Source organism: Ambystoma mexicanum, chromosome 5p, assembly GCF_040938575.1.
Source record: "Ambystoma mexicanum isolate Mex_15411 chromosome 5p, UKY_AmexF1_1, whole genome shotgun sequence".
NCBI classification, from domain to species: domain Eukaryota; kingdom Metazoa; phylum Chordata; class Amphibia; order Caudata; family Ambystomatidae; genus Ambystoma; species Ambystoma mexicanum.
Window position 1 is genome coordinate 847,193,311 of NC_090930.1, and position 25,619 is coordinate 847,218,929.

Here is a 25,619-nt window from a genome sequence, read left to right on the forward strand (position 1 = left end):
GTTCTATAGAAAGCTTAGGATGTTAGCTACCAGCTGACACATACATTTCGTTTCTAGCATGAAAATTGAAGAAGTTATGGCCGTTTTTGTGGAGGTCGGTTTTTTCAGATAGAGGCAAATTGTAAAATATGATGCGCTTTTAAAAAGACAAACAGGATTTCTTGACACTAGGGATGGACTATGAAGAAGCAAACGACACGGTAGCATAGCCACCAGCCCAGGATGTCTCTGGATGGATGGTTTTTGCCTGCCGAGACGCTCGCCTTCTTCAGATGACGTATATATCAGCGCAAAGATCGGTTTAACACTACTAGTACAAAAGATAATAGGGATGAGATAGAGAGTTCAGGCAGTTCAAAATGATTCTAACAATGCAGTTCTGGATATAAGAGAGGATGGGTTTGGATAGGGATGACTATGGACAGTGCATAGGCTAGTGGCAGTCCTATACTAAGGATACTCACTATATAGGTTTGGACAGAACTGTCAGGGATTCAGGTCAATCAAGATTTCTGGACAGGAATTCTGCTGGGCACACCGGACTGGACAGCAAGGCACTCTGGTCTGCAATCAGCAAGGCGCTCTGGTCACCACACGGTAGGACTGGACTGGATCTGCAATGGCTCTGGTTCACAGCTATCTGGTCACAGCGTGGCTCTACTGGGTTGAGTCTTTGGATTCTGGCAATAATTCTTAGCAAGACAGCACAGCCAGGCTGTTCTTTGGTTCCCCTTAGAGGTCTGGGGTAAATTCTGGTTTCTGGAATTTTCAAGGCCAAGCTGAGAATGGTTCAGCTCTGGAAATGGGCCTTTCTGCTTGCCAAGTTCCAAGTTTCTGGAGTCTGGAGCAAGGGAGATGTCAGGTCCTCTGGCAGGGTGCTCTGCCAGCAATCGGTTGGTGGGTGAATCTGTGTGTGTCTAAGCCCTCAGCTCTCTCTATTTATGCATTTAATAAAGGTGCGTGTATGCTGAATTATCCTGAGCGCACCCCCTAGGTAGGCTATTGGCTGGAATCCGCTCTCACCCTTGATTGGAGGAGAAAACAGTGTGTCACCATGATGATGTGGTTTTATGAGCCAAAACATCCTCCCCTCAGGTTTTGAACACGAAATCTACTTTTCATATAATACATATTTACAATTTTACAAACTTTATAACAGTAGCATATCTAGATCACATATTTTGTGGAGCAAATATTCTTACAAGCCCCGTTGCTGTGGGATCTTGGATCTGGATTTGACAGACTTTCGCACTTTTTGTCCGGGACACAATAACTAATTTGTCCAAAAATTGGTACATATGAGCGCATTGTCTATGAGCATAAGTGTGTGAAGTTTCATGCTTCTGACATAAATACATTTGCTGCAAAACCAGAATTTTCACTGTGCCTTCCCAGAACATCGCACAGCGTTCTGGCATCTTTTAAAATGTGCACCCAAAAATCACATTAACAATGCTATTAATTCTATAATTTTTACAGTCTTTTTTTTAAATATGCTTTCTGTGCTTGTGAATCCACAAGTAACTGTCTGTCCCCGCCTCCTTTCCTCCCGGCAGGTCTGAAGCAATCCCCCCCTTTCCTTCTGGGAGAGGCCACTTTTGACACATCACAATCTGCATATCTTTTCAGCCAAGGAAGGTCCATTGTCTCTTTCTGGTGCAGCCCAAGATCTCCTCCCCTGATTTAATTCTCACAAAGGCATGACTTCCTGGCCTTGGTGGGAAGCAGGAGAGAGATGCCTTTTGTTGGGGGAAAGCTGGGGAACTGGTTTGGGTGGCTTTGAGTTCAGCTTAAATTCAATGTCATTTTCTTACATTTTCTTGGTTTAAAACAAAACTTGCAATTTTCACACAAGCAGCTAGATCTCTTATTCCAGCTTCTAAACCATGGAAATTAAATAGTTGCAACCTAGGTTCCTCTTAATAACAGGTCACTTAATTTCCAGGCATTTGATTTCAATTGCACAAGTTTAAACGTCTGATGCAAACTAATGCCAGCTGTCATACAGGCGGCCATTGGCACTGCGCCCATATTTTGACAGATTTTCACAGGCAGGCACACTTTTTACTGTGGGTATTTTGATGACCGATTACGCTTTCCATGACATTGTAGGTTCATAATGATTTCTTAAAGGGGGTGACGGGTAACACCCAGCAAGGATATTGGATGTTTTGTGGTGTTTTGGACCGGTATTTTGTATTTTCAGCAAGCAATAAAAAGGGATTTAAGAACAATTTCTGGGTTTTCTTCAGTAAAGCACTGCCTTTCATGCAGTTTCCATTTTTACTTGGTGGGCAGCCCAGTGGCATGTTTCAGCAGTGAGGTCTCCGTTCCACCACTAACACAGGCAAGGTAGATTTGGCAGCCATCTTTTTGTGCTGGCTAGAGCGCAATTTCCTTAGGTTTTGGCTCGCATGGGGTTTTCGCGGCCATTTTGCTGATTCTGGTGCCACCAGTACACAGTGATGCCCCAGGGCAGAGCAGAGTGGGTTAAAACATCCCACAACGTGATTTAGTACGCTTTACTTGTCAACCTGGCCAATTCTGTAACATGGGAAGAGCGGATATGTGAGCCACTCCAAAATGGAGGTCTGAATCACGGCCTTGAGCAGGATTGCTTTGTGCGCACATGCACACAATGGAACAAAACAATGGGCCTCATTACGAGTTTGGTGCTAGTCATGGCGCTATTGGCGCCATGACTAGCACCAATAGCGGGACCGTGTCTGCCCTCGTTCAATGGGGATTTACCGGTCCAGTCCGACCTTAGTCGGACTGGTAAGTCCCCATTGTAAAAGCCATTCCACATTCCCATTTGAGCCCCCATAGGGCTCAATGGGAAGGGGGAAGGCGTCAATTGCGGTACCGTTATTGACCCGGGTATCCCTTAACGGGTCCCGTCCATAACGCCGGGGCCTCGGAATAGGGTGCAAAGGGATTACCGGCACCAGTGTCATTACCGGTGCCCGGTATCCCTTTGCGCCCACCTCAGAATGAGGTCCAATGTCTTATAGCAGGCTTGGGAAATGGCAGCGCTTCCTATGGATATAGACACGCAACATCTGCCAGCCCAAATTCTAAACGATCCTCCGAGTGAATTAGGCACTCAGAATTTAACATGCATAATAACAAAAATAAATGTAATGGAATCCTCCTTCCACATCCCACCCTGTTACAATGACTGTTGATTGTTTTCAGGAGGTTTTGAGTGAATGAAGGCAAGACAAGGAAAAAGAAATATAAGAAAAAAAGAAAGGCCACCTTATTGATTGGGTTTGGCACCTCGCCTGAGGCACCCATTTGGGGTAATGAGTCGTCTGTTAGCATGAGGTATATGTCCAGAAGGAAGACACCAGATATTAATCCTGTTTCCAGCGACCTATATGTTTTGGTGTCTCTCGCCCCCCCGGCGCCCTGTCTCCATACAGGCGCAGTACCTACCCACTCAACAGTAATCTACTGGTGTGAACTGTGGCACCAGAGGTCCTGAGGAAAGTGTTATTAACAACCTACACCACTGAAACCGGTCGGCCAAGTGTAGTCTAGGTATCTTCCACTAATTATGGGACACCCTAGTTAAAGACGTGCATGGTTTACATGCACAAGAAAAATTATTTTATGTTTTTAGAATACTTGAGTTCTATGAAACAGGACAAATAAAATAATTGTGGTTCTCGTTAGAAACACTCTGGGCACAGCGCAAAGTGTCCCATTGGGTCTTTTAAATATAACTTGCAGCAATAGGGTCAGCCTCTCTGTCTCTTCACCTTAGATAGGCGGCTCACCACTGATGTCTAGGGACAGATCCCACAGTGAGGGCTTAGTATGTTTGGAGGACCAGTTAGTTTGGAAATGATCACAAAATAAAAAAATGAATCGAGAAACTCTACCTGTACTGTCTGTTGTGTGAAAATATTAGGGACTGTGTACAGGTTACACCCACCCTTGGTCCTTTGTGTGTTTACTGTAGGTAGTGATAAACCTGATGTTTTCTGTGGAAGCGTTTGGTTTTGGTTTCAGCCAGGAGTCCCTGTTTATCTAGCTTCCTCTGGCCCTAGTTTAAGAGTATTACTTCAAAACCCTCTTTCCTGGAATTGGTTTGCCATTTTGTTGACTTTTATGGTATAATCCTTGCCTCAGGAGCAGTTTTGCTTGCATCTGATTGCTGTGTTTAAAGATCTCACGTCCAGCATGTCCAATATCAGTTTCGGATTGCCAATTGATATTAGAGATTCTATTAAGTATGTCCATCATATCCATTGTGCCTAACGGTAGAATATTATAAAAATTAGTCAATGTACTTAGATTTTTCTGTCAGTGATCCAATGCCTGAAGGAATTGGTATGCATGGAGGGAATAATCTGGGTTTTTGTATTCTGGGTAGAAGATATAAGATTAACACAACCGTAAACGAAATTTGTGATACCACTGGGATTAGGATTTTGATATTCCAGTCTTACAAAGAATGAATCAAGATTTTCTTCAGTAGGGGTGACACATTGTTGCAGAGTTTGATATATGCCTGTTGGTCTGTAAATTGGCATTGCCCTTCCTGTATTTAATCTGAATTATTCATTACAGTATTCTATCTGCTGTTAAATTGCATGGCCCGGATCAAAGTGACGCTTTGCTGGCCATGTGACTTTTGCGAGAGGAGCGCAATCAGTGAACTCTCACTCTTGATAACAATCCGGACATTGGCACCCGCTCGACCACAGAAACTAATTGTTTTCTTAAAGTCATGCATTGCTGTGGGGAAGACCCCTCTTATTAATGATTTTATTATTGACTACTACTTTAATATTATGCTTATCACAGAAACGAGTGTGGTAGGCCACACTGGTCCTGGTGTATTATTCAATGTTGTTAGTTAACAGTGGGCAGGTGGAAAAGGGGTCCCTAAGGTTTGAACCCCCACTATGCATTTTCACCTATTGTTTCTGGGTCCAAAGCATTTGCTCAATAAACCATCAATCCTGCCACAGACGTAGCACTATAGAGTCCATCATTCTTATTGTACTACTGTGTATCTTTCTTGCTTGCATCTTAATCATATAGCATAAACAGACTACATTATTATGATCTGGCCTCAAGAGTTCACCCTGCGTCCTTTTGACCCAATTGTGGTTCAGCACCTAAGCTGTTTCAACTGGATACATTGAAGTGCATTTCAGAGTGAAGGCGATGCAGAAATCCTGCCCTCCGTGCCTTCCAAAAACAGTGCTCTTTGAATCGAATGAGCAGAAGTTGAGCAGGTATAAGTTATACATGCAGGCAGGCAATTGTGTGAATGGAATAGCTTTTATCGCCGTCTTTATCATCATGGTTTATTAACAAATTAAGTTGTTCTCTCTCGGGCATACAAGATTGCGAATAAGTAAGCAACAGGAAGGAGTATGGTAACTAGGAAAAGCTCTGCAACGAGTAACTGCATTTCTCTGCAAATTGGGATCTTGGTAAAAATGAGTATAGTTTATCTTGTCTACCATGAGATTTCATGATTCCCTTTCACCATCAGCTTCCCAAATACTTAAGATGTACTCCTTCTTTACAAAAAGACAACTTTAAAATGTTCTTAGTATAAATCCAAACGATTTAACAAACATTCCCCCTTTAAACAAAAAATAGAATAATGTTTTAAGAGCTAAAGAAAACGCAAAGTGTCAATAGAGACTCCATGACAGTCTTAACACATGGGCCTTAGGAATTTGGTTAATCGCTTTTTTTTCAACATAGATGTGTTCAAAAATAACTAAATGGAGAGTTTTTGATGCTTTTGCTTTACCCTTTTTGCAGATTCTTTGAATACATTTATCTCTATCAAGATGCAGTGATGTTCCAGATTGAACAGGTTACACAATTGTGTTCAAAACTAGCTTTGACCGAAGAATGGGATCCTTATGATATTCCTAGTAATTCGACCTATGAAGACCAGCATTATATCGGAGGACCCGGAGATCAGATAACTGTTCAAGAATGGTCAGACAGGAAATCAGCCAGAAAATGTAAGTTAAATATGGTGTCATTGCATTGTGCTGAATTATAGTATATATCAGGGCATGGGAGTGTCTTATAAATCGAATATTAAACTTAGGACTAATGCCAAATTGCATTGCTAACTTAGAAAGTGCAAACACGCTTATGGTGATCTCAACAGAAATATATGCAGTTTATATGCAGTTTATATTTTTACCAGAAACAAAAATATTGTTATTTTTAAATGTTAACTCCTGTAGTATTTTTAAACCAGTCCTCCCCCACCGACTCCCCTAATACACCTTTTGATATTGGTTTCATTCTTGGGAGGAGATTATCCCCAGAACACAGACATGCGATCAGTGGAAAGACGCACTACTGCACTAAAAAATAAATGGGGCAATCAAATGCAAACAGCTGTGGTGAGAATGGTGGTCTATATAGTTTCAAAGAATTGACTACACAAGGTACCTCCCATTCCTTTATTCTGTTTCCCATCACTGCCAAAGCAAAACTGATATTCTCTGATCTTTCTTGTTCACCTTTGGTAGTGAGGCATGACAGGAAGTTTGGTGAAGGAGTTTGGGAAGTGGAACGACATGCAGTACTATATAATGTATTGCCACAGTACTATATAATGTATTTCCACAGTGATTAATTTGAGAATGTCTGGCAAGAGGCATTTACGTTAGAAGTCTAAATACATACGATAAGCTCAAGACTTACTGTCATAGGAATCAGTGGTGAGTAATGTGATCCTAAAGGGAAAAAAATATTCTAACAGTTCCTGAGATCTGACCACTAACAGATAAGGTATGTGGTCTTGTACAGCACCCTTCAGCCAACAATGGCACTGGTTGGCCTAGGAACACTTCTGAGAAGGCTTACTTGTAGGGTTTGATGAAGGTGCCCAAGAATAGTTAGTCACACTATTCCAGTGGGTCGAAGCGTCTTCACAGACCTTCTAGTTCGATCAGATGCAGAGGGGTCCAGCGGGGTGACAGTGGGCTCAGGGTGCCAGGTATGTCAGTGGAAGCAGCTCCACCTCCTTCTGCACTCTCATCAGTGGTTATGGCATCAAGTTGCAACTTTTGCCATTCCATGATTCATTTAAAGTTATGTTGGTAACTGTTTCCATAATTTTAGATAGGTCTGTGGTATGGCCTTTACAGTTATCACTACTAGGTTCCTATGTGTCCTGGGTGGGGGTAATCTGAAATGCCTTCACTAGTGTGCAACACTGGATATGTTCAGTCCTATCCCACCGCTGTACACCAATTTGTTAAGATGGATTTCTGAACTCTGATCTGGTGGGCAGAAGTTCAAAAGGCCAGCCTAGTTTCTTGGAACAGGGTAACCTTCTGGACAAGCCAGACCAATCAAGGTAGCATTGGCGGTGGTCAAGACTAGGTCTCAGGAGGGTAGAGGGTGACTGAAAGACCTCAATGAGCACACAGAGTAAAGGACACTTACAAATCACTCCCAGACAGGTGTGTGTATATGTGTATATATATATATATATATAAATATATATATATACAAATCCATGTATTCAAGGCCTTTGAGTTTCAACACCAACACAATACTTGCATTTCAATACTTTTAAACCAACACAATCCTACTAAAATACATATATACAAGACCAAGTGGCCTAAAGGATTAATGCACGAAATGGGTCCACAACCTAGAAAAGGGAAGGAAGCAGGTGGTGCAAAGAGTCTTTAGGCAGTTCTGCAGTAATCCCAATCCTAACTGAAAGGCAGTCCAGTCCCTAAGAAGAGGTGAGCCTATTGCTCAAATGTACTTCCAATGCTGGCCCACGTGGTAGTGCAGATGGGCGGAAACGGGGTCTCTAGTAGGGTCTGTAGCAGCTCAGGAAGGTGGGAAAGGTGATGCAGAATAGGTTCCCACTATTTGTGGAGGGTCTCCCCGAGAGTGCAGAACAAGTTCCAGGAGTTGGGAATAGTTCGATAGCTCAGGCTATCTGTGGAAAGGAGAGCCTCTCGTGCGTAAAAATTGATGGATGTGCAACGGTAAGGATTGCAATTACTCACCAACCCCTGGCGCACTCCAGACCAAACTTCGGCAGTCGGGTCCACTTCGGTTGCAGGTTCAAGTGCGGCAATTCTGCACCTGTGCAGCTTTCAGCAACAAAGTTACAGCATTGATTCCCAAACGGAACAGTGGCAATTTCTCCGCTCCTGGTGGATCAATCGGGCCAGTTTCACTGTAGCAGGCATCAGGGCACAGAGGGGCACAGCTGCAATGCACCTGCAATGTTTGTCACAACGGCTGTGTGATACGGTAACTGTGTGTACTCCGGTTCGGGCGCTCTCTCTTTACTCCAGACCTGGGAACGCCAAGTGTACGAAATTCGGTGTGAGAGTACCGTAAACACTGAGCTTACGATGTACCAAGTTTCGAGGGCCTGCTCGAAACAGCGCCGCTATCAGAGCAAACGTCCTGCACAAGCTGGTCAGCCCACTGGTTGTCCCAGGGACACTTCAAGAAGGCTTACTTGAAGGGTTTGATGAAGGTGCCGAGAATAGTTAGTCCCACTATTCCAATGGGTCAAAGCGTCTTTGCAGACCTTCTAGTTCGATCAGATGTAGAGGGGTCCAGCGGGACGACAGCGTGCTCAGGGTACCAAACCTTCCAGCAGGTCACCAGCAGTTGTTTGACTCGGCTTCTTAGTTTCAGGATACTTGGACCTATCCTTCGTTCAGTGAGAACTCAAGAGATAGACATAGTATGGGTGTTTGGAGCCTTCTCTTATCCAGACTCTCCTTTGCGCCAAAACAAAGAGGACCTAATTGGAGATCTGCTCACAGACACGCAATCCATAAGTGGACCAATCATGGATCACAGTGGTCCCAGGCATTCCCGACTCTCTGGCATCCAGCATGTGTATTGGAACCAGACAGTCCAACCCACATCCTGGAAGCACACACACAAGGCATGCAGAAGCCTGCGAAAGCTTGGCGTTTGGCAGGAGAATGCATGCCCAAATAAGGACTGACCCGGGTCGGCTCGACCTGGGGAAGGTGAAGGGACAAGATGACCAAAGGACAGGACAAAGAACCTCGTGGCATGGTCATTTTGGAGCCAGGCCACCTCTTCGTGCCAAACACAGTAAATGTTGTTTACCTGGCAGGAAAGGTTAAACATATGAGAAAAGGTAAGCTGCCACTAGCCCTGGCCAAGGCACATCTGCACTTCTCCTAAAAAAAATCCTTCTACAGTATCTAGGGCCTTTAGAAATGACAGGGAGACCCAAGTGCACTATACTGTAAGGTACATTGTGCACTTGCAACATGTTGCAGAAAAGTTGCAACATTGACAAAGACTAAGGGAAGCAAAGTATACCAGTACTGACTGTCTTTAAGGGCATGTCAGTTTCCCCATAATAAAGTGAGCGAAAAGCCGAGGGGAGTGCAGCTGAAGGCTTTGCTCCTCTGGCAAAGTCAGACTAGGGTGTAAAACAGCTGCAAAAAGTTGGGGGGGGGGGAGGGGTACACAACTGGAGGGAAAACTTCACATAAATGGGAATCTTTCCTAACATTCTCCAATTTTCCTAGTCATAATCGCACCCATGTCTGATGTGTCAGGATACTGTACTCTAAGCGCCCTCCTTATTTCTGCTCTACAAATATTAAATGGCGCTCTGCCATGTGTTGTGCACTGTCCTGTTACACTTGCATACCCTGTTCTTCTCCAAATGGCATCAGCTCACTCCCCTAGAATGGCTGTTAGTGGGCATTTTACATCACCCACTGCTACTGTCATTCCTGAATCAATTTTTCTGCACCCGCAGTCAAACTAGATCATTTACATTTCAAATTTTATTGGTTCATTTGTGGTCACGGAATATATTGTGGTTGTCCTCACCCTTTCTCTAATAACAGAAATTGCGTAAGTCCTTGTCCAAAATCATATCACCCTACACTTGCTTTCCATGTGGGGCTAGTTTTGCCCGTTCGTCTTCTTCCTGGCAGTGATCTTAACCTGCTTACATAAGGCAGGGACATATCCCTGCACTACGCGACGGTGCTGGTGGTCATTCAGAATATGGTATAGGTTCTGGTGTTTTTTCTTTTGGGTTTTCTAAATTTGGCCACTTTACCCCTCTCTCTATGTTCGGATCTATTGAAAAAAGCACATGCTCCTTCTCTTCGTGCTTTCTCATTCTCCTCCCTCTCTTCGTCTGACATCATTATTCCCCAACTGGCATTGGATCCCTTTCCTCATCATCAAGATCTAGTCTACTTAGGGGCAGCGTTCTATGCTCGTCCATCAACACGTTTTCCGCTGTCTATCTCCCGTTTCCTTTGGTGGAGATCCTGCGACGCTCTCCATAGCCTTGTAACCACCCTTCTCTCTGATTTGTCTATATAGATCCCCAGTGCTTTTCCCCATGCCTTCTGCCTCATGCTCATCGGCCCATGTCTGTATGCTCGGTATCCTTTGCAGCTCCCTGCGGGGCTGTTATGATCCTCTCTTCTTACCATCGCTCTTGTGCTTCAAAGGGTATCATACTTCTATTAACAATATGGTCTATTTCATCATCTCTTTGTCCCATACTCCTTCTCATTTCTTCTTCCCTTCTTCTCATCTCTCTAGTCTCTTCTTCTCGCCCTTCTTTGCAACCTACGCTCTTTCAATCTTTGGTCTTCTATTTCTTTATGTTTCTTTTCTTTTATTCTCTCTTTTTCTGTTCTTTATACCTTCTCTGTTCTTCCTTTCATTTCCTATCTCATTCTTTCTCTTCCTTGTATGCCCTTTCTCGTTCTTTTCTCTATCCTCTCTTTTTTCTCCCTCTTTAACATTGTCAATGCCCTTTCCATCTAATGTAAGTATTATCTGTCCTCCCATTGACTTGTTTTGTACTATTGTCATCCCACTTACTGTGTCTTTCTCTCTTTTTTGTCTCCTGACTTCCTATTCTATTTCTGTCTGTCTGCCCCTTCTCTCGTCACCCTCTTTGTGCTCGTCGCGTGTGGACATATATTTACATTCTTTATTCTTACTTTCTTCCATGCTGTCTTCACTATTATAAACGGGAGGTGTGTATATTGGATTAACATACCATGCCACTGCTTTTACCTCCTTTAGATGATAGATTCTCTGATATCTTCCGTAGTGCTATTATTTTTAGAAGGAGGAAGAGGAGCTGAGGGTGTTACGTCCTCCTCTTTATGGATCTTCTCTCTCACTCCGATACATCTTCTATAGTTCTAAAACATTTTCTGTAGCTTCTTTCCTGTATATGTAGCATGTAAGTATGTTGTCATGTTTCACAGTAATGTTTTTGATAACAAGCCTTTTTGAAGCCATGGCATGAGTGTTTTGATAGTCGTGCCTTTTACCCACTCAGCGTAGTACTTACTAATTTTAGGTGAGTATCTTGGTAATGTCCTTCATAGATGTAAAAGGGGAGTGTCCCCGATAATGACAAGTTGTTTTTAGCTGTCAATACTTACTGGATTATTTTGTTTATTATTTATTTAATCACACTACAACAATCATTTTAGGCCAGCACCATCAAACGTCACCCATTTCCCAAAAAAAACTATTTCTTCAAACAATTTCCAAGCCTATACAACAATATCCATGTTATCTCTTCATTTATAGTTTTTATCAATTCATACTATTCTGTTATTTTTGATAATTTTAAGAATCTTAATTTATTCAATTTTCTCTCAAATATTACCCTCCTAGGTTTGATTTCAGCCAACCGCTTACTTCTCTAAAGGTCTACTAACTTTTGTTAAGGTCTACTAACTTTTGTTAAATTTTGTATATTTTTTACAGTGATATTATTTCAAACCCTCAAACACGTGTGCATACTTTTTCTATGATCGTCGTGTCTATTTCTCCTGATAGACATATCTCATCTCTATTTTACTCCATTCTGGAGTGTGTTGCGCGCACTTCTTTGGCTGTAGCCACAGGAATCCCTTAAATAATACTCTGTCTCAGAGTTTGGTGCGGTCCCTTCTCACTCCTTGAGGACAGGTATCGAGGTATTCTCCTTTTCCCTAATAAATCCAGTTACGTTCTCTCTCTCTCTCTCTCTCTCTCTCTCTCTCTCTATATATATATATATATATATATATATATATATATATATATATATATATATATATAAATAATACATGCAATACGGCCCCTCCTCTTTTATTTGCCACTTGTCCACATACTCTGCAATATTTTGATTATACAAAGGCTTTTTTCGTCGATGTCCGTCAGCTATGACGTCATCCTACGTGGCAATTAATAAAACCTATTGGTCGGAGGGATGATTGGTTAGGGGAACATTTCTACTCATAGTTTCTAGTGTTAGCATCATCATTGATTGGCCCACATCTGGCAGGCATGCCTTGAACGTCCCTCTAATTACGTATAATACAGATTATAACAGCATAACAACAGCATGTTGGCCCCTGCAACCATGTGTACTCGCCATTGCATAGACCCTTTGATTGGTTGGCATTTTCTCCCAACCTTGGACATGTGGCTTGTTAGCAGCATTTTAGCAAAACTAAGCCCAGATGCAGAGAACAACTTCAGACCAATTAGTCTACCATCTCTCATCAGCCAAGCCTTCAGCCAAGGCTTCTTCTTTGTACTTGACCTTGCTGGATGTTCTCTTCTCTGGAACTTTAAGGGGTGTTAAAGCACATGATTACTTTTGCCTTGAGCTTATGAATAGGCCTTGTTTTCTGGTCTTGCACCATGTGTGAAGATACCATGATTTTGGCCATTTTACCTTTCTATTTAGTGCTATTTGATTCCATTTTGCTGGGTGCCATGACCCTCTACGACCTCTAGAGACTTGGTTGCTCAGTCTCAGATATGCTTTCTGCATCTTTAATTGTTCAATACTTGGCATTCGCAAATGTTCGCTCATTTACTTAATCTAAGAGAAATATGCCCTGCGTATATTGCTTATCCTCGTTGACTCCCTTTGTACTTTCCATTTGCTTCTTGCTGTGGCATCCTTGATCTCTGTCCAACAGCTATCCTTTGTTGGTGTACAAATCAATTTCCATCGACTGACAGCTCTGCAGCCCTGGTCTCTCTTCTTCAAGCTTTTTGCTTACTATTATTCAGAGCCGGCGACCATCTTTTCCACATGGCCGCTTTACCCATGTTAGATTTTCTACTGCAGCAAGCTTCTATGTGACTCATATACCTTGCTTTTCTGTGTGTATACTTTTACTACTCATCTGGTTACTTTTAAGTGCCAAGGACGAAGTATCTCGTCCTTGGGATTACCTCCCCAGTGCAACGGACGAGATAGCTCATCCTTGGCACTTAAGGGGTTAATGAAGGAGAAAATGTTAGAAGGCTTTGCATGGTGAAATACCGAAATCACCAAAAAAGGCCTTGGCACTGGGGGGAAAACCCATGGCAGTTAAAATGTTAAATTTGATGTAAATATGGTTTCTTCTCTCTTGCAGGCATGAAGGCTTACTCTTGTTTCCTCGGTGTCTTCTCCTTCTGGCATCATTTTGCACTCGTCAGATTTCTTTTACAGCTCTTCGGTATTCAGTGGTGTCTGCAAATCTCCTGCTACCCCTTCAGTTCGAGGGTACATTCGGTACAGTTGTCTGAATGGATAACATCTCTCATACGCCTGATGCGGTATTGGAATGATTCCTAGGTGTCATGCATAGCGTATTCTTGTCCTTCATCCAATATGTCGGAGATGAGGGGGTGGGTTCTATCACAAAAGTACAAGTCTGTGTCTCTACAGCTGATTTTCAATGGATTCTGTTTTTAGAGATTTTCATTGCTAATCTTCCCCTTTTTTCCGGGTGACATTATTTCTACTCAGAAGTAATTCCACCGTTTGTTGGAGGAATTACTGTTTGGTAATTCTTCCTGGTATGGTAGTGGAAACAGTAAATGTGTCCAAGTGTGTCAGATTTATACTCAAACTCGGAATGAGGCCCACAATAATGAAAATGGTGTACTCTTGATTAAGTTGATATTTTTTTTATTGCCGTTAAATTAACATTCCTTTTGTTGACAGGTGTGCTTCGCTCTAATCTTGCATTTTTCAAGTTGATTTATTTTCTTAGTTATGATTTTCCTGCAAGTTAGCTGGGGTTGTGGGATCTCGCAATATAGTGAGTCTGACTTGTCTCCTTCCTTGTAATCTTCTTCAAATTTATGAGGAATGATACTGGGGGACAAATATTTACCCTTTAACATTGGGACTGAAGTGGGTGTTATTTTTTAAATCTTCTTTTTGCCAGAGGAAAGTTTCCCTGATTTGCATCATAAAGCAGATTTCGATTGAAATTGCATCTGAACCAGCAGAGTACTTCATGTTGCCTCTCAGAAAGGTGGCCATTAAGACATTTGAGTGTATCTGTCTAGTGTCATTTCAACTACGGGTCATTAAAACGATGCATCTACTCCCCTCTAAAACCGATGTTAATTGTTGTCTTGGTTGGGTATTGCCAGGGCACTCTGTGCAATGGTTTTTCGTAAGATGTGCAGGGAAATTGCACTATGCATTAGGGGTGTCACGGTATTGGTTTTATGGCAATCTTCTTGCTAAATGACGGTAGTATCATGGTTATTGCGGTATAGCAGGTGGAGTTAACTAATCTTAACAAATATTTTCTTAAAGGTCATAAAACGTCAGCATTTTGAAACCTTGTCTCTGCACATTTTTAGCAGATCCTCCAGGAATCTAAGGCAGCTGCAGATTTGGTCTTTCATGGTGCTCACTCGTTGATCGCCTTGAATGAAAGAGTGACTAGTGGAAGTGTTAAAATGCACATTTTGAGCAATGAGCTTGCTGCTCAGTCACAGGTCATCGCTTTGAAAATTGGCCTCAACCTGCATTATTTTGGAACCACATGGCATGGGCATCATGACCCCTCGCTCCGATCAGTCATTAAAGTTTGTTTTGATAACGCTTTATCCCATTAAAGGGAGAAAAGTCACTCATGTGAGGTCTGAAAGCCCATCTCGTCGTGTTTCTTTTGTCAACATGTCATAGCCAACACAAACTCACCGAAAGGTTGCATATTGATCAAATTACTGTAGCTTGTTTACCATCTGCCGGGTGTATTATAAAGGTCTGATGTTGGAGTCACCACTGACCATGTAACCCTAAGAGGACAGCGTTCAGTGGGCCCTGTTGATTTCTTTCTTGATTCTTGCAATACATGTTCATTTACCTTCTTGAAGAAAGTGGCAAAGTTAAAATACATATCGGCACAAATATGGCCTAGACCACCACATCACCACAGCCCCACCAATACCATTTTCCACAGGTCTGAGCGCATTAGGACCTTTGTCATGTGAGTGGAGACGGAGGAATGCTTTCATGGCTGGTGTCACAAATCGAGGATAGACCCGAGAAATATCTCACCCCCATTGCTCTGGATACTTCAAATTGAATGTAGAATCGTCCTGCCTGCTTGAGTCCAGTGCCATATGCAGAAGGTAGGTGAAGGATCAAGCGAAGCAACAACTCTAGTGCCAATGTGTAAATCTACACGGAGGACAGTGGGGGTGCGGGGGCAGTTTATATACTAGCACAAAGCACTGATAGGCTCAGTGTTCATACAGTCTCCATAGCTAACATTTTTTGTAGACATGCATCAGAAGGGCAACCAGTTCATTCCTCCCTTTGAATTCTGGGATGTGTAGTTCCCCATCTTTCAATTTGTGGGAAAACTACAAATCGGCTGATCTTTAACCCGACTCTTCTGATCACAGAGAAAGAGCAGTCACAGCATCAAAGCTGTATTTACTAATTTGGCCTTACTTTCCCTATGCTCTTGGCTGCCAAACGCCACATCCCACAGTGCAAGATCCAGAATGTGCAGAATTTGCTTACTGCAGCCTTTCCAAATCAGATTCAAAAGCTCACTTAATAGCTGCAGGCCCTAAAACGGTATACCGGTATAAACAATGTGACGGTTATTATAGTTCAATTAAGCTGTTTACGGTATCTATAACGGTATACCCTTATACCCCCACTATGCAATCCCCCTATTTGAATGAAATTGGATTTGCAGAAGTCTAAACTGAGTTGTAAAGCCCATATGATTATAATAGATTGTGGCCCCACCAGTTTCGGTGCATAGCTCTAAGCAAAATGGTGTTAAATATGCCAAAATTTTAATAAGACCTGTGACAGCAGAAGGGACTGTTCATCACCATTCCTTGATCTCACTGACCTTGATGGCCTGGTCCCCGAGAAGTTATGTTATGCTCCGTTGAACCACTTGGTCTCATTTCAGTACTGTGTGTGATGCAATAAAGAACTCAATTGATAAAGAATGGACATCCAAAAAATGAAGGTTATGCTTCTATGCTTTGGATAAAAGGAGTAATCATATTGCTGAATCTTGACGATGTGATGTTTTTCATGCTTCACTTGGGATATTCGGAATGTCCGGTGAATTCCACGTTGGATTACTGTAAACCTTTCTGGTGTGTTATGTCATGTTACTTACATTTGTAAAAGGTTAAACCGCTACTGACGTGACCTAGTAGATGTTTGCCTTTCTTTTATACATTGCTGTAGATGGAGCATGTATAGTGCCCTACCTATTGCAACTTTAAGGGAAAGTCATTAAGCATACATTATGACCTAGTTATTGCAACATTAAGCACAGTCAATACAGTAAGTGTTGGATTATGATATGTGGTGAGAGGCTAGATGTTGATTGGTTGAAGGGTTTGGAATTATTTATAAATCCCAGTGAGAATTTAGGTGACAATGTGCAAGGAGCTGTAGTGGTAGTAACAGGGTGAAAAATGTGCACTTGCCACTGGTTAGTGACAATTGACTCTCGGCAAGTAAGTGTGTGTATGTGTGTGTGAGCACGTGTGTGTGTGCGTGCACGTGTGTGTGTGCACGTGTGTGTACCCGTCCCTGAAGGTTTTTACTACAGGGGATTCTGGTACCCCCAGAAATTATCAACAAGGAAGGCTAGGGGTTTGTGTAAGACAACCACTTTGTAGGCAATAGAAGCTAGTTGCCAATGCAGCCCGGGGAAGAGGTACGACATTTCCCAGCATCAACCAAGTAGTGGAATGAATAACTGATCTGAGTGGCCGAAGGGCACATTTAGCTACTCCCATATGATAGCAATACACATCCACAAGGGGAAAAAACAGTGCTTGATCAACAGTGCAAAAATATTTGGTGGAAAATAAAGTCGGATCTTACGGAGGAGGGTACATTGAGAATTAGCTGTCTTAGCTTTTTGATCAATGTGACATTTTAAAAATAACTTTAAATCGAGCCAAAAGCCAAGTGATTAGGCAGTGGAGGCAATATAACGAAAAATACCGTCCTCTGTGAAAGGGCCAACAAGAGTTGAATATGATAGTCCTGCCTTGGTGAAGCAAAGAGAGGGCAGTTTTCTGTGAATTTAAATCAAGGCTTGCTTAAACCATCTATTTCTCAATATCAATCAGTCCTTAAGGTTATAAATGTCATATGACGATGATTCATGAAGGCAACGTTGTGTGTCATCGGCCTATTGATGCATGCTGATAGCATCCTTACAAACAATATGTCCAGGAGTGCAGCATACGGATTGAAAGAAATGGGGGATAAAATTGAGCCCTGTGGAACTCCATGGGAAACAAGACTACAAAAGATTGAGTAGACTGAACCAGTGCACATTGGGACCAGTGTCATCTATGAATGAAACAGCTTAAGTGCAGTGCCCTCAAGGCCCATGCAGGAATGCACAATCATGTAATTATGCTAATCCTTCAGCAGCAGCATTCTTCTAATCCTGTCCATAACTCGCCTCCATGGGGAATCCTTATGCTAATGCTAAGACCCACGTGGTAATCCTTGATTGGGATAGATATTTTCTGATTTGCTTACTTTGCAAAAACTGTAAAGGCTGAATTGCAGTCTCAATAATCAACCGCTCTCCCTGAAGAATTGGACAAAAGGGTTGTAATGCCAATACAGTGGTGAATAGTGTCTTTTCACATTCATTAAACTTTGTTTCTATCTGTGATCTTGCTCTGCTCGCGTAGGCAATAATCTTATTACTTGAATCGTGTTTCCGTCAACATGCATACATCTGCAAAAAGAATTTCAAGGAACAAATCTTGAGGCCTCATTACAAGTGCAGCTGTGCAGTAATAAACGGCGGTAACAGAGTGGTAATTCCATTACTGCCACATTACTGCAACACTGTACTACAATTTTGGCAGTGAAGTAGAGGATTTACCTCCTGGTGGTAAATCTGCCGCTTTACTGCTGAAAATCTGCAAAATTGGCAGTATTCCTGCCAAAATGCCAATGGAGTCCTGTGGACTCCAATAAATGGGCACTAACAACGACTACCACCACTTGCAAACCGGTGGTAAATCTTCCGGACCAAGTGGTAGCAACAGTAAATCCGTTTGGTGGTATTTCAATGAATTTACTGCTGAAATACCACCAAACTTGTAGTGAGGCCCTTGATCCCTTATTGGGTAAGTCAAACACGGGGCCCTGGCCAGACAGTCTTTTAATTTAGCAACATTCTCTTGTTGTTCCTGCCCCCATTTGAAAGGCACACTTTGTTTTAATAGTTCAGTCATTGGTAGTGTGATCTCTGCTTAGTCCTCAATAAATTTTCTATTGTAACTTGTCATACCCAATAGACTTTTCTAACCCCTCACATTGGTGGGATCCTTCAATTTTTGGTTAGCTTCTAGCTTTTTCTTCTGTGGGTTCAAACCCTCCGCCATAATTTCAAGTCCCAAGAAATGAACTTTTTTTCACCTGCACCATTGGGCTTTTTATAATGATATGTTTGCCCCAGCCCTCTGACTGAGTACATGTCCTATTTCATTGAAATTATTAGGTCCTCATTCCTATTGAGATGCCATCAAAAAAAAACTTGTTCCCTCCTTCTGCCACATTGCGTTATGCAGAATAATTCAAAATTTGCTCCCGCTGTTAATATAATTGAATGGGACCCTTTCCTATACATTGTTTTCCTTGCAAAGTATATGAAAACAAATAATTTTGGATGCCCCTTGCTAATGAGATGCAGTAGCCTGCCATTAAGTCTAACATGGTGAAAACCTTTGACCCCTGTAGCTGTGCAAGGCTGTGGTCAATGAGTGGCAGTGGCAATTTTGAAACCGGCACTGGCGTATTATGGCATGCATTTCCTATGTAATGGCATGTGGCCTGGGACGTGGCCTTCTTGCTAGATGCATTGTGTGATGTAAAACATATTTAGTGAAATGCAAGCCCCAAGATTTGCTTTTTCATTTTACGATGATATACAGTAGAGTTTTTTCTAATAGTCTGGGCGGTGCACCATTGACCTTGAGCTGGGTACATCATACTCTGCTTATGTAAACATCACAGTTCATTGCTGCGGAGGCGCTCTCTGGAAAGAAGGCCAAAGTACTCGCAAAACGATAAACAAAGGTGACAGCGAAAAACTACAAACTACAAAAGGCAGTCCTCCTGTACTTTTGTTCTGTAGTTTTAAACAGGATTATGTAGTTCGCTGGCACGTTGTTGGCACAATCCCTGATAGCCGTTGATGGACAGAGCCATGTCCTTGGCCATGCTGTGCATGAGAGAGGTGCATTCAGCTAAAATACAATTGTAGGCACAATCCCCAGTTTCTTTTGAAGGACAGGGCTATGCCCATGGCTAGACTTTGCATGAGAAAGGTGCTGTCAGCTAATATACAATTGTTGGCACAATTCCTAGCAGCCATTGAAAGTCGGGGATAGTAGGTGTGGAATAGGGACGGCCCAGAAAACGACAAAGTATATAACGGAGTAAGCTCAGCCCTTGCACAAAGCTAGGGTTGACAGAGCTGGCAGGAATACGGGGCAGATGCAGATGGCTGGAAGGAGATGAAGAGCAGCATGGCTTCCCAGATGGGACGTGTCAATAAACTCCTAATTCTTTCTGTGGATTTTTGAAGCCCCATGCTGGATTCTGGCTATTTTGAAACCTTTGAGCTGCTTTGGGAAAGATCTTTGCTTTTTCCCCCCAAGGAATTTCAGCTCACAGCCTAAGAGCAAACACCATATTCTGGTTTGGCTAAATGCTGGCACCAGTAATTCCAATGAACATTTAATTCTATTTGAAACATCTTATTTTATTTTTTATGAACAGCTCATGGTGCAACAATAAGTGCCTTTTTAGATTTGTTCCAATTATTAAAAAATATTTTCAATGTTTTCATTTTTGTTTTGAATTGTTGATTTTTTTCCAGGCATCCAGTCTTTTCCAGCCCTCTTCAACTCTCTAACTTCTACAGTATGAGGAGGCCTTTTACCCTGCATTTGATATCACATTGGGAAAGGTATTGAGGTATTGATTGAGGCAGATGCTTCTGTGAGATTAGCTCATGATTTGGTGAGGCAGTTGCTAGATTGCCTAGCAGGATTTGTGAGGTTGCCTTTCACGACCTGGTGAGGCAGGTGGTTGGTTTCTAAGGTGACTTTAATTTCTTTCAGAAGGTTGATCAGTCTTAGTCTTGATTTGAGCCAGAGGCAAATGACAATGGTTCAGCTTTTCCATTAATGATTTATTGCATTCTTAAGTGTGTTGCGTATAGCGATGATAAACATGGTAATGGTTCTTTATTACACATTTCTCATATTAAAAGATGTATTTTTACATGAGAGTGTAAGACACAGGCATTGAGTTTTCATTACTGAGTGTTATCAGATGACTTTGAATTTGAAAATTAAGTAAGGGCATCTATTTGAACTACTGTGTATTGATGTGTTGTACAAGTCTTTTAATATACACTGTGGGCTAATGGGTGGCGTGAGCGGTGAACTTTCAATATATATATATATATATATATGTGACATTTGTACATTTCTCTTCTGTTGGCAATTGAGAGCAGCCGCCTACTGCAGGTGTTGTTGCCTGCTCTCATTAGTGTTGCACAGTGAAGGGTACAATATTTTCCCTACCTCTACGCCTACCACTGCCCCTGCTGGAGTGTTCATGGACATTCCCATGGGGGTGGAGGCAAGGCTCTGGAGGTAAGGGTGGTAAAAATCACATTACTTAAGCACTCTTAAGTCTGCACACAAACTCTGTTTACTGTCGGCTTCAATGCTCCCAATATAGGAATGTTTGCCGTGCTATTTATAGGTCTAATTACCTTTCTTGATTTTACATTTTTAATGTTTTCTGGCAATGACTCCAGGCACGCTAAAGGTAACCTATATTTTAATTTAAAAAATAGTTATCCTGTCATAAGCTTCCAGTAATGTAGTGATATGAAGATCAGTGTGCCCATAATCATAGACATCTTGGGTATATTAATCTTTACATTCTAAAAATATATTCCTCAATTGGTCTGCCTCTAATTAATTTGTACAGGCATCTGCAGCCTGCATTTGTTCCTCTAGAAGTGTAGAGAACTCTTGAGTTGTCTTCTAGAGGGGTAATTCCTGTGCTTTCTCCCAATTCTGTGGCGGTATCTCTCTGAATTTTCACCATTCTCAGATATCTTCGTATTTAAGCCTCACCTCAAGCACCTGCCCATCTTCTGATCCCATCTTCCATCTGAAACATAATTCAGTCATCCTGTGGATGAAAAATTGCATCCCCAAAACCAGTTTTGAGTCAGTGAACTCGGGCATTTCAGCTTGCGTGGTAACATCACTTTCAGGAATGTCGCTAATTGCTGGGTTGTTTCGATCTCTTGAATCGCCATCCCCAATGGGGTACGTTATTCTAAATGAACCTCCTGACGCCTCTTGATATTTGAGTATCCAAATGGGATTGTCGACAACTTCTGCCAGTGAGTATATTCACACTCTATTCCTTGTTGTTTCATGACTTCATTAATACACACACATGCATCAGATGTAATACGCTTCTGCCGCTTTCTTGGTTTCAGTGTCAATTGCCTTGTGAATGCAGCACTATAAACCTCTCTTCACTGCTTTTCAGGTGCTTATGGCATTAACCGTGCATAACAAAATGCTTATCATATGTTCTCCAATTCTTCTTGGCCTCCAATCTGGACCAAACATGTTGGTTTAATATATCTGAAATCATGCTCATCCTGTGCTTGATATCATTTCCAAGATAGAATCGGGCCTCAGTTCCACATAGTACCCACACATTGTAGTGAATGATTTTAGATCCTATCTCTATTTTCAACATGCACCTTTCCTGCCACCGATTGGTCTAACCCAAATATTTGCAGATTTTTTATTGGGGAAAATTGTATTTCCTTCCTTGTAAGCATATGTTTAAACACCTTGTCATTAACAAAGCTCCTTCAACTCTTCCTTAAACTTTCCAGTATACTAATCAATGTACACCGTATGTTTGGGAAATGCCTACTTAAGTGGACCTCAGCAATGGACAATATATATTTTTCCTGCTAGTATATGGGTCCTGTGAGGTTGACACGTAGATGGAGTTTTCTCAAAAGTCTGCATTTTATTTAAATAATCAATGATGAAATGAACACCTATCTTTCCCTAGCCTAACAAACCAAAGCTAAAGGAAAATGACCAAGAGTCCAAAATGACTGTCCTTCACACATATACATACAACAAAAGCATATAGGAACAACCTGGCGATTAAACTTCACAAATAACATGTACATTCCAATACCAAAAAGTTATAAACAGAAATCCTTGTGATCAGGGTTGGATCCCCTTCCCCTGAATCAAGTCGGGATGTTTCAAAGCAGCAATCAAGTTTAGGAAAGTTCTTTTTACCATCCAAATTCTACATCGGGTAGAATGAACAGTTTTAATATGTCTTTCACTTGGCAAATTGACTTCCAGCTTTAAATAGGGGTTTTCGCTCTTGAAACAATTATTAAAGGTCTCTGCTGGGCGAACAAAAAGGATTCTCTCTTCATATGTCAAACTGAAATTCAGTATAAGTGTCCTTTGCTCAAAATGGTTATTCACTCTTGAGATAGTTATTCAAGTTTTCTGATTGACAAACCAAAATTCAATATAACGGTCCTTTTCTTTAAAGGTCACTCACTTTTGTATTACATTACAGTTCTTCACAAACAATACTTTTGTCAGGATGGTTATATAACAGTTCATCAAAACACAGTAGTGGAATTATTTCTTCCTTTTCTAGCACAACCTTCTACCACATTACAGTACTTCAAATCATATTCTTCCTGGTCCACTCGCCTGCCATGACTAACCACTATTTGTCCCTTTCCTGGTACACTCGCCTGCCATTATAAAAAAACATCCTCTCACTATTACTTGTACTCTGTGGTGAGGTGTGTTCCCAACTTTCCACACTAAAATCCTGGATGAGGAACATTGTATCAACAACTGCTTCTTCATTCAGTGTCTTGACTTTCACATTACTTAATTCACAACTTCTTCAACATGTATATTGTACAGAATGGCAATGCTTCTCATATTGATCTCTTTGCCATAGGCAATGCAGGTTATACCTCTCTCCACCTTGATCCTTTCTACAAGGAGGGCTTTTCTCCTGCAGTCTCTTATCTCTTCTTACACAACCTATTGGTTGTAGGCAATAACGTTTACAACTTTCTCCCACATGATATCTTCTTCTAGGACTGTTACAGTCACATTATCTTGTTATCACTCACAGCTTACTTTGGCTTTGGCAGTGCTAGTTACAGTATCCTTGTTAGATATCCCTCTTTGGGTAAATTGTATACCCATTTAACTATTGCCCCCTCTTTTCTTTGGCAATCCGGGTTCTAGTTTCCTCTTATTCGATGTCTCCCTTTTGGGATATTATATTCTCCTTGCTTAATTACTGCCCATTTTGGCGTTGGCAATACTGGTTACAGGTTTCTTTCATTCAATCTCTCCGCTTAATAAGAGAGTCGTATCCAACTTGCTTCAATTCAAAGGTTTGGTATTCAAAACATAAATTCTGATGCAGTGGTCTTATTTTTGAGTGCCCCAGGGTCACCTATGTTAGGTAAACAAATTCAATGGTCTTTCCTGGCATCGACTCAGGACTCGTTACTTTCGCTTCTTCAAGTGGCAGGGTTTCCTTCACAGCTCCAGTCAGCCTTCTGACACTCGCATGGTATTTCAATGGCGCTACTACTGCCTCCCACGTGCTCCGGTGAACACTTCACAACGGGGCAAAATGCAGGACGAGGAGAGCTTGTCCCTCCGTCGGAACAGCTGGGCTTCACACTGCTTCCCACTGCGCGTCCTCTGCATCTCACAAGAACCTCGGTCTCAGCCACGTGTTTTTTAGATCATACAGCGGCAGCTTCTACTTATGCTTTCTCCTTCTGCGTCTGCTGCTCCCACTGCTTTCTATTGAACTGCACCTGAAAGGCCTTTAAATGTTTAAAGGCCCCTCTCAGATGTGGGTCATTAGAATAACTAGACCTCTCACTACGGTTCAATAACTCTCTGCTCATCCCAGTACTGAGAGCATTATGGGACTTGAAGCCCAGAATGTTCTCAGTTATTTTAAAACCATTTACTCCATTCTGTTTGAGTGGTTTATTGGACATATTTCTAAGGAAAGGTTTTAAAGGAGGTAATGGGTTTCTCTTGGGTTTATCCAAACCCACTGCAAAATCATTACCACTAAAAGTATTTGCATTATCTCCCTGTTTCCTATATGCATCGTATTCAGGTTTACAAAAAGGAATTTCATTCTTGGTCCCTTGAACAATCTTGGGAGGGAAGGTCTTACTGTGGCAACATGCCATTAAATACTTGGGCATTAAGAGACATTCCTCCTCCGAAGAGGATAAATACTGTTTCTCCTGTCGGAGTCACCACATTACCTTGATAGCCTTCTCCCATGTGATCCATCCCCCTGACACCACCCCCAGGGTTAGGATCAGGTAGCAACTGCCTTTCCCTGGCCACACGGGAGGAGACTTTAGGCTGGGATTCTACAATGGCTCTGCAGGATTCATCACGGTCCACAACAGGCCACTGTGCCTTCCTCACGTAAATCGAATGTCAGTATATTTTCAACCACCTATGTTTGCAAGTTCTTCTTTGTACCTAAATTAATCTCCAGTGGTTGTTCTAACTCCTGATCTTCGGATCTATCCTCACCATTAGAATGAGCATAACACTAGGGACACATCCATTCTGTAGGTACACCTCAGCTGCCTTTTTGGACTTGGCTATGGTGTGACATTCATTTGTATTATTGTATTGGTTTGCCAATTTTTGAGTCTTCAGCAGTTTCTTGGCCAAAGATCATAGAACGCTGTAACTCTATCAATCAGCGGTGCCCGTCGCTTCAAACAATCCGTCCCCTATACAAATGGTGTTTCATCAATGGTTATCAACACTTGGGGCCTCATTACAAGTCAGGCGCTAGGGGGTTAATGGCGCCGGTAAAGGTGCCGGAAACCCTGTACCGCCTGATTACGAGGTCCCCTCGCGGGACCCGTTCTGCACGTCTGGTTTCACCAGACGTGCAGAGCGGGTCCCGCGAGGGGAAGAGGGTGCAAACAACAGGCCGCTCGTAATCGGCCTGTTGTTTGCTCCCTCTCCCATTCCCATTCAGCCCTATGGGGGCTGAAATGGGAATCGGGAAGGCCCGGGTCCGGGTTCCCAGAGGGAGGAATTACCGGGCCCTCCGAACTCAGAAATGGCCCGGTAATTCCTCATTCTGGGAACCCAGACTCGGACCCGATTTTGGC

General features: G+C 42.2%; 1 protein-coding gene across 1 annotated transcript in view; it reads left to right on the top strand.

Annotated features, from left to right (window-relative positions):
- Nucleotides 1–25,619, top strand: part of EPDR1 (ependymin related 1) — a 224,728-nt gene that overhangs the window by 97,434 nt on the left and 101,675 nt on the right. The window contains exon 2 of the mRNA XM_069613271.1: nt 5,797–6,005. Coding sequence (XP_069469372.1) covers nt 5,797–6,005 — 209 coding nt within the window. The remainder of the gene's footprint in view (nt 1–5,796; nt 6,006–25,619) is intronic.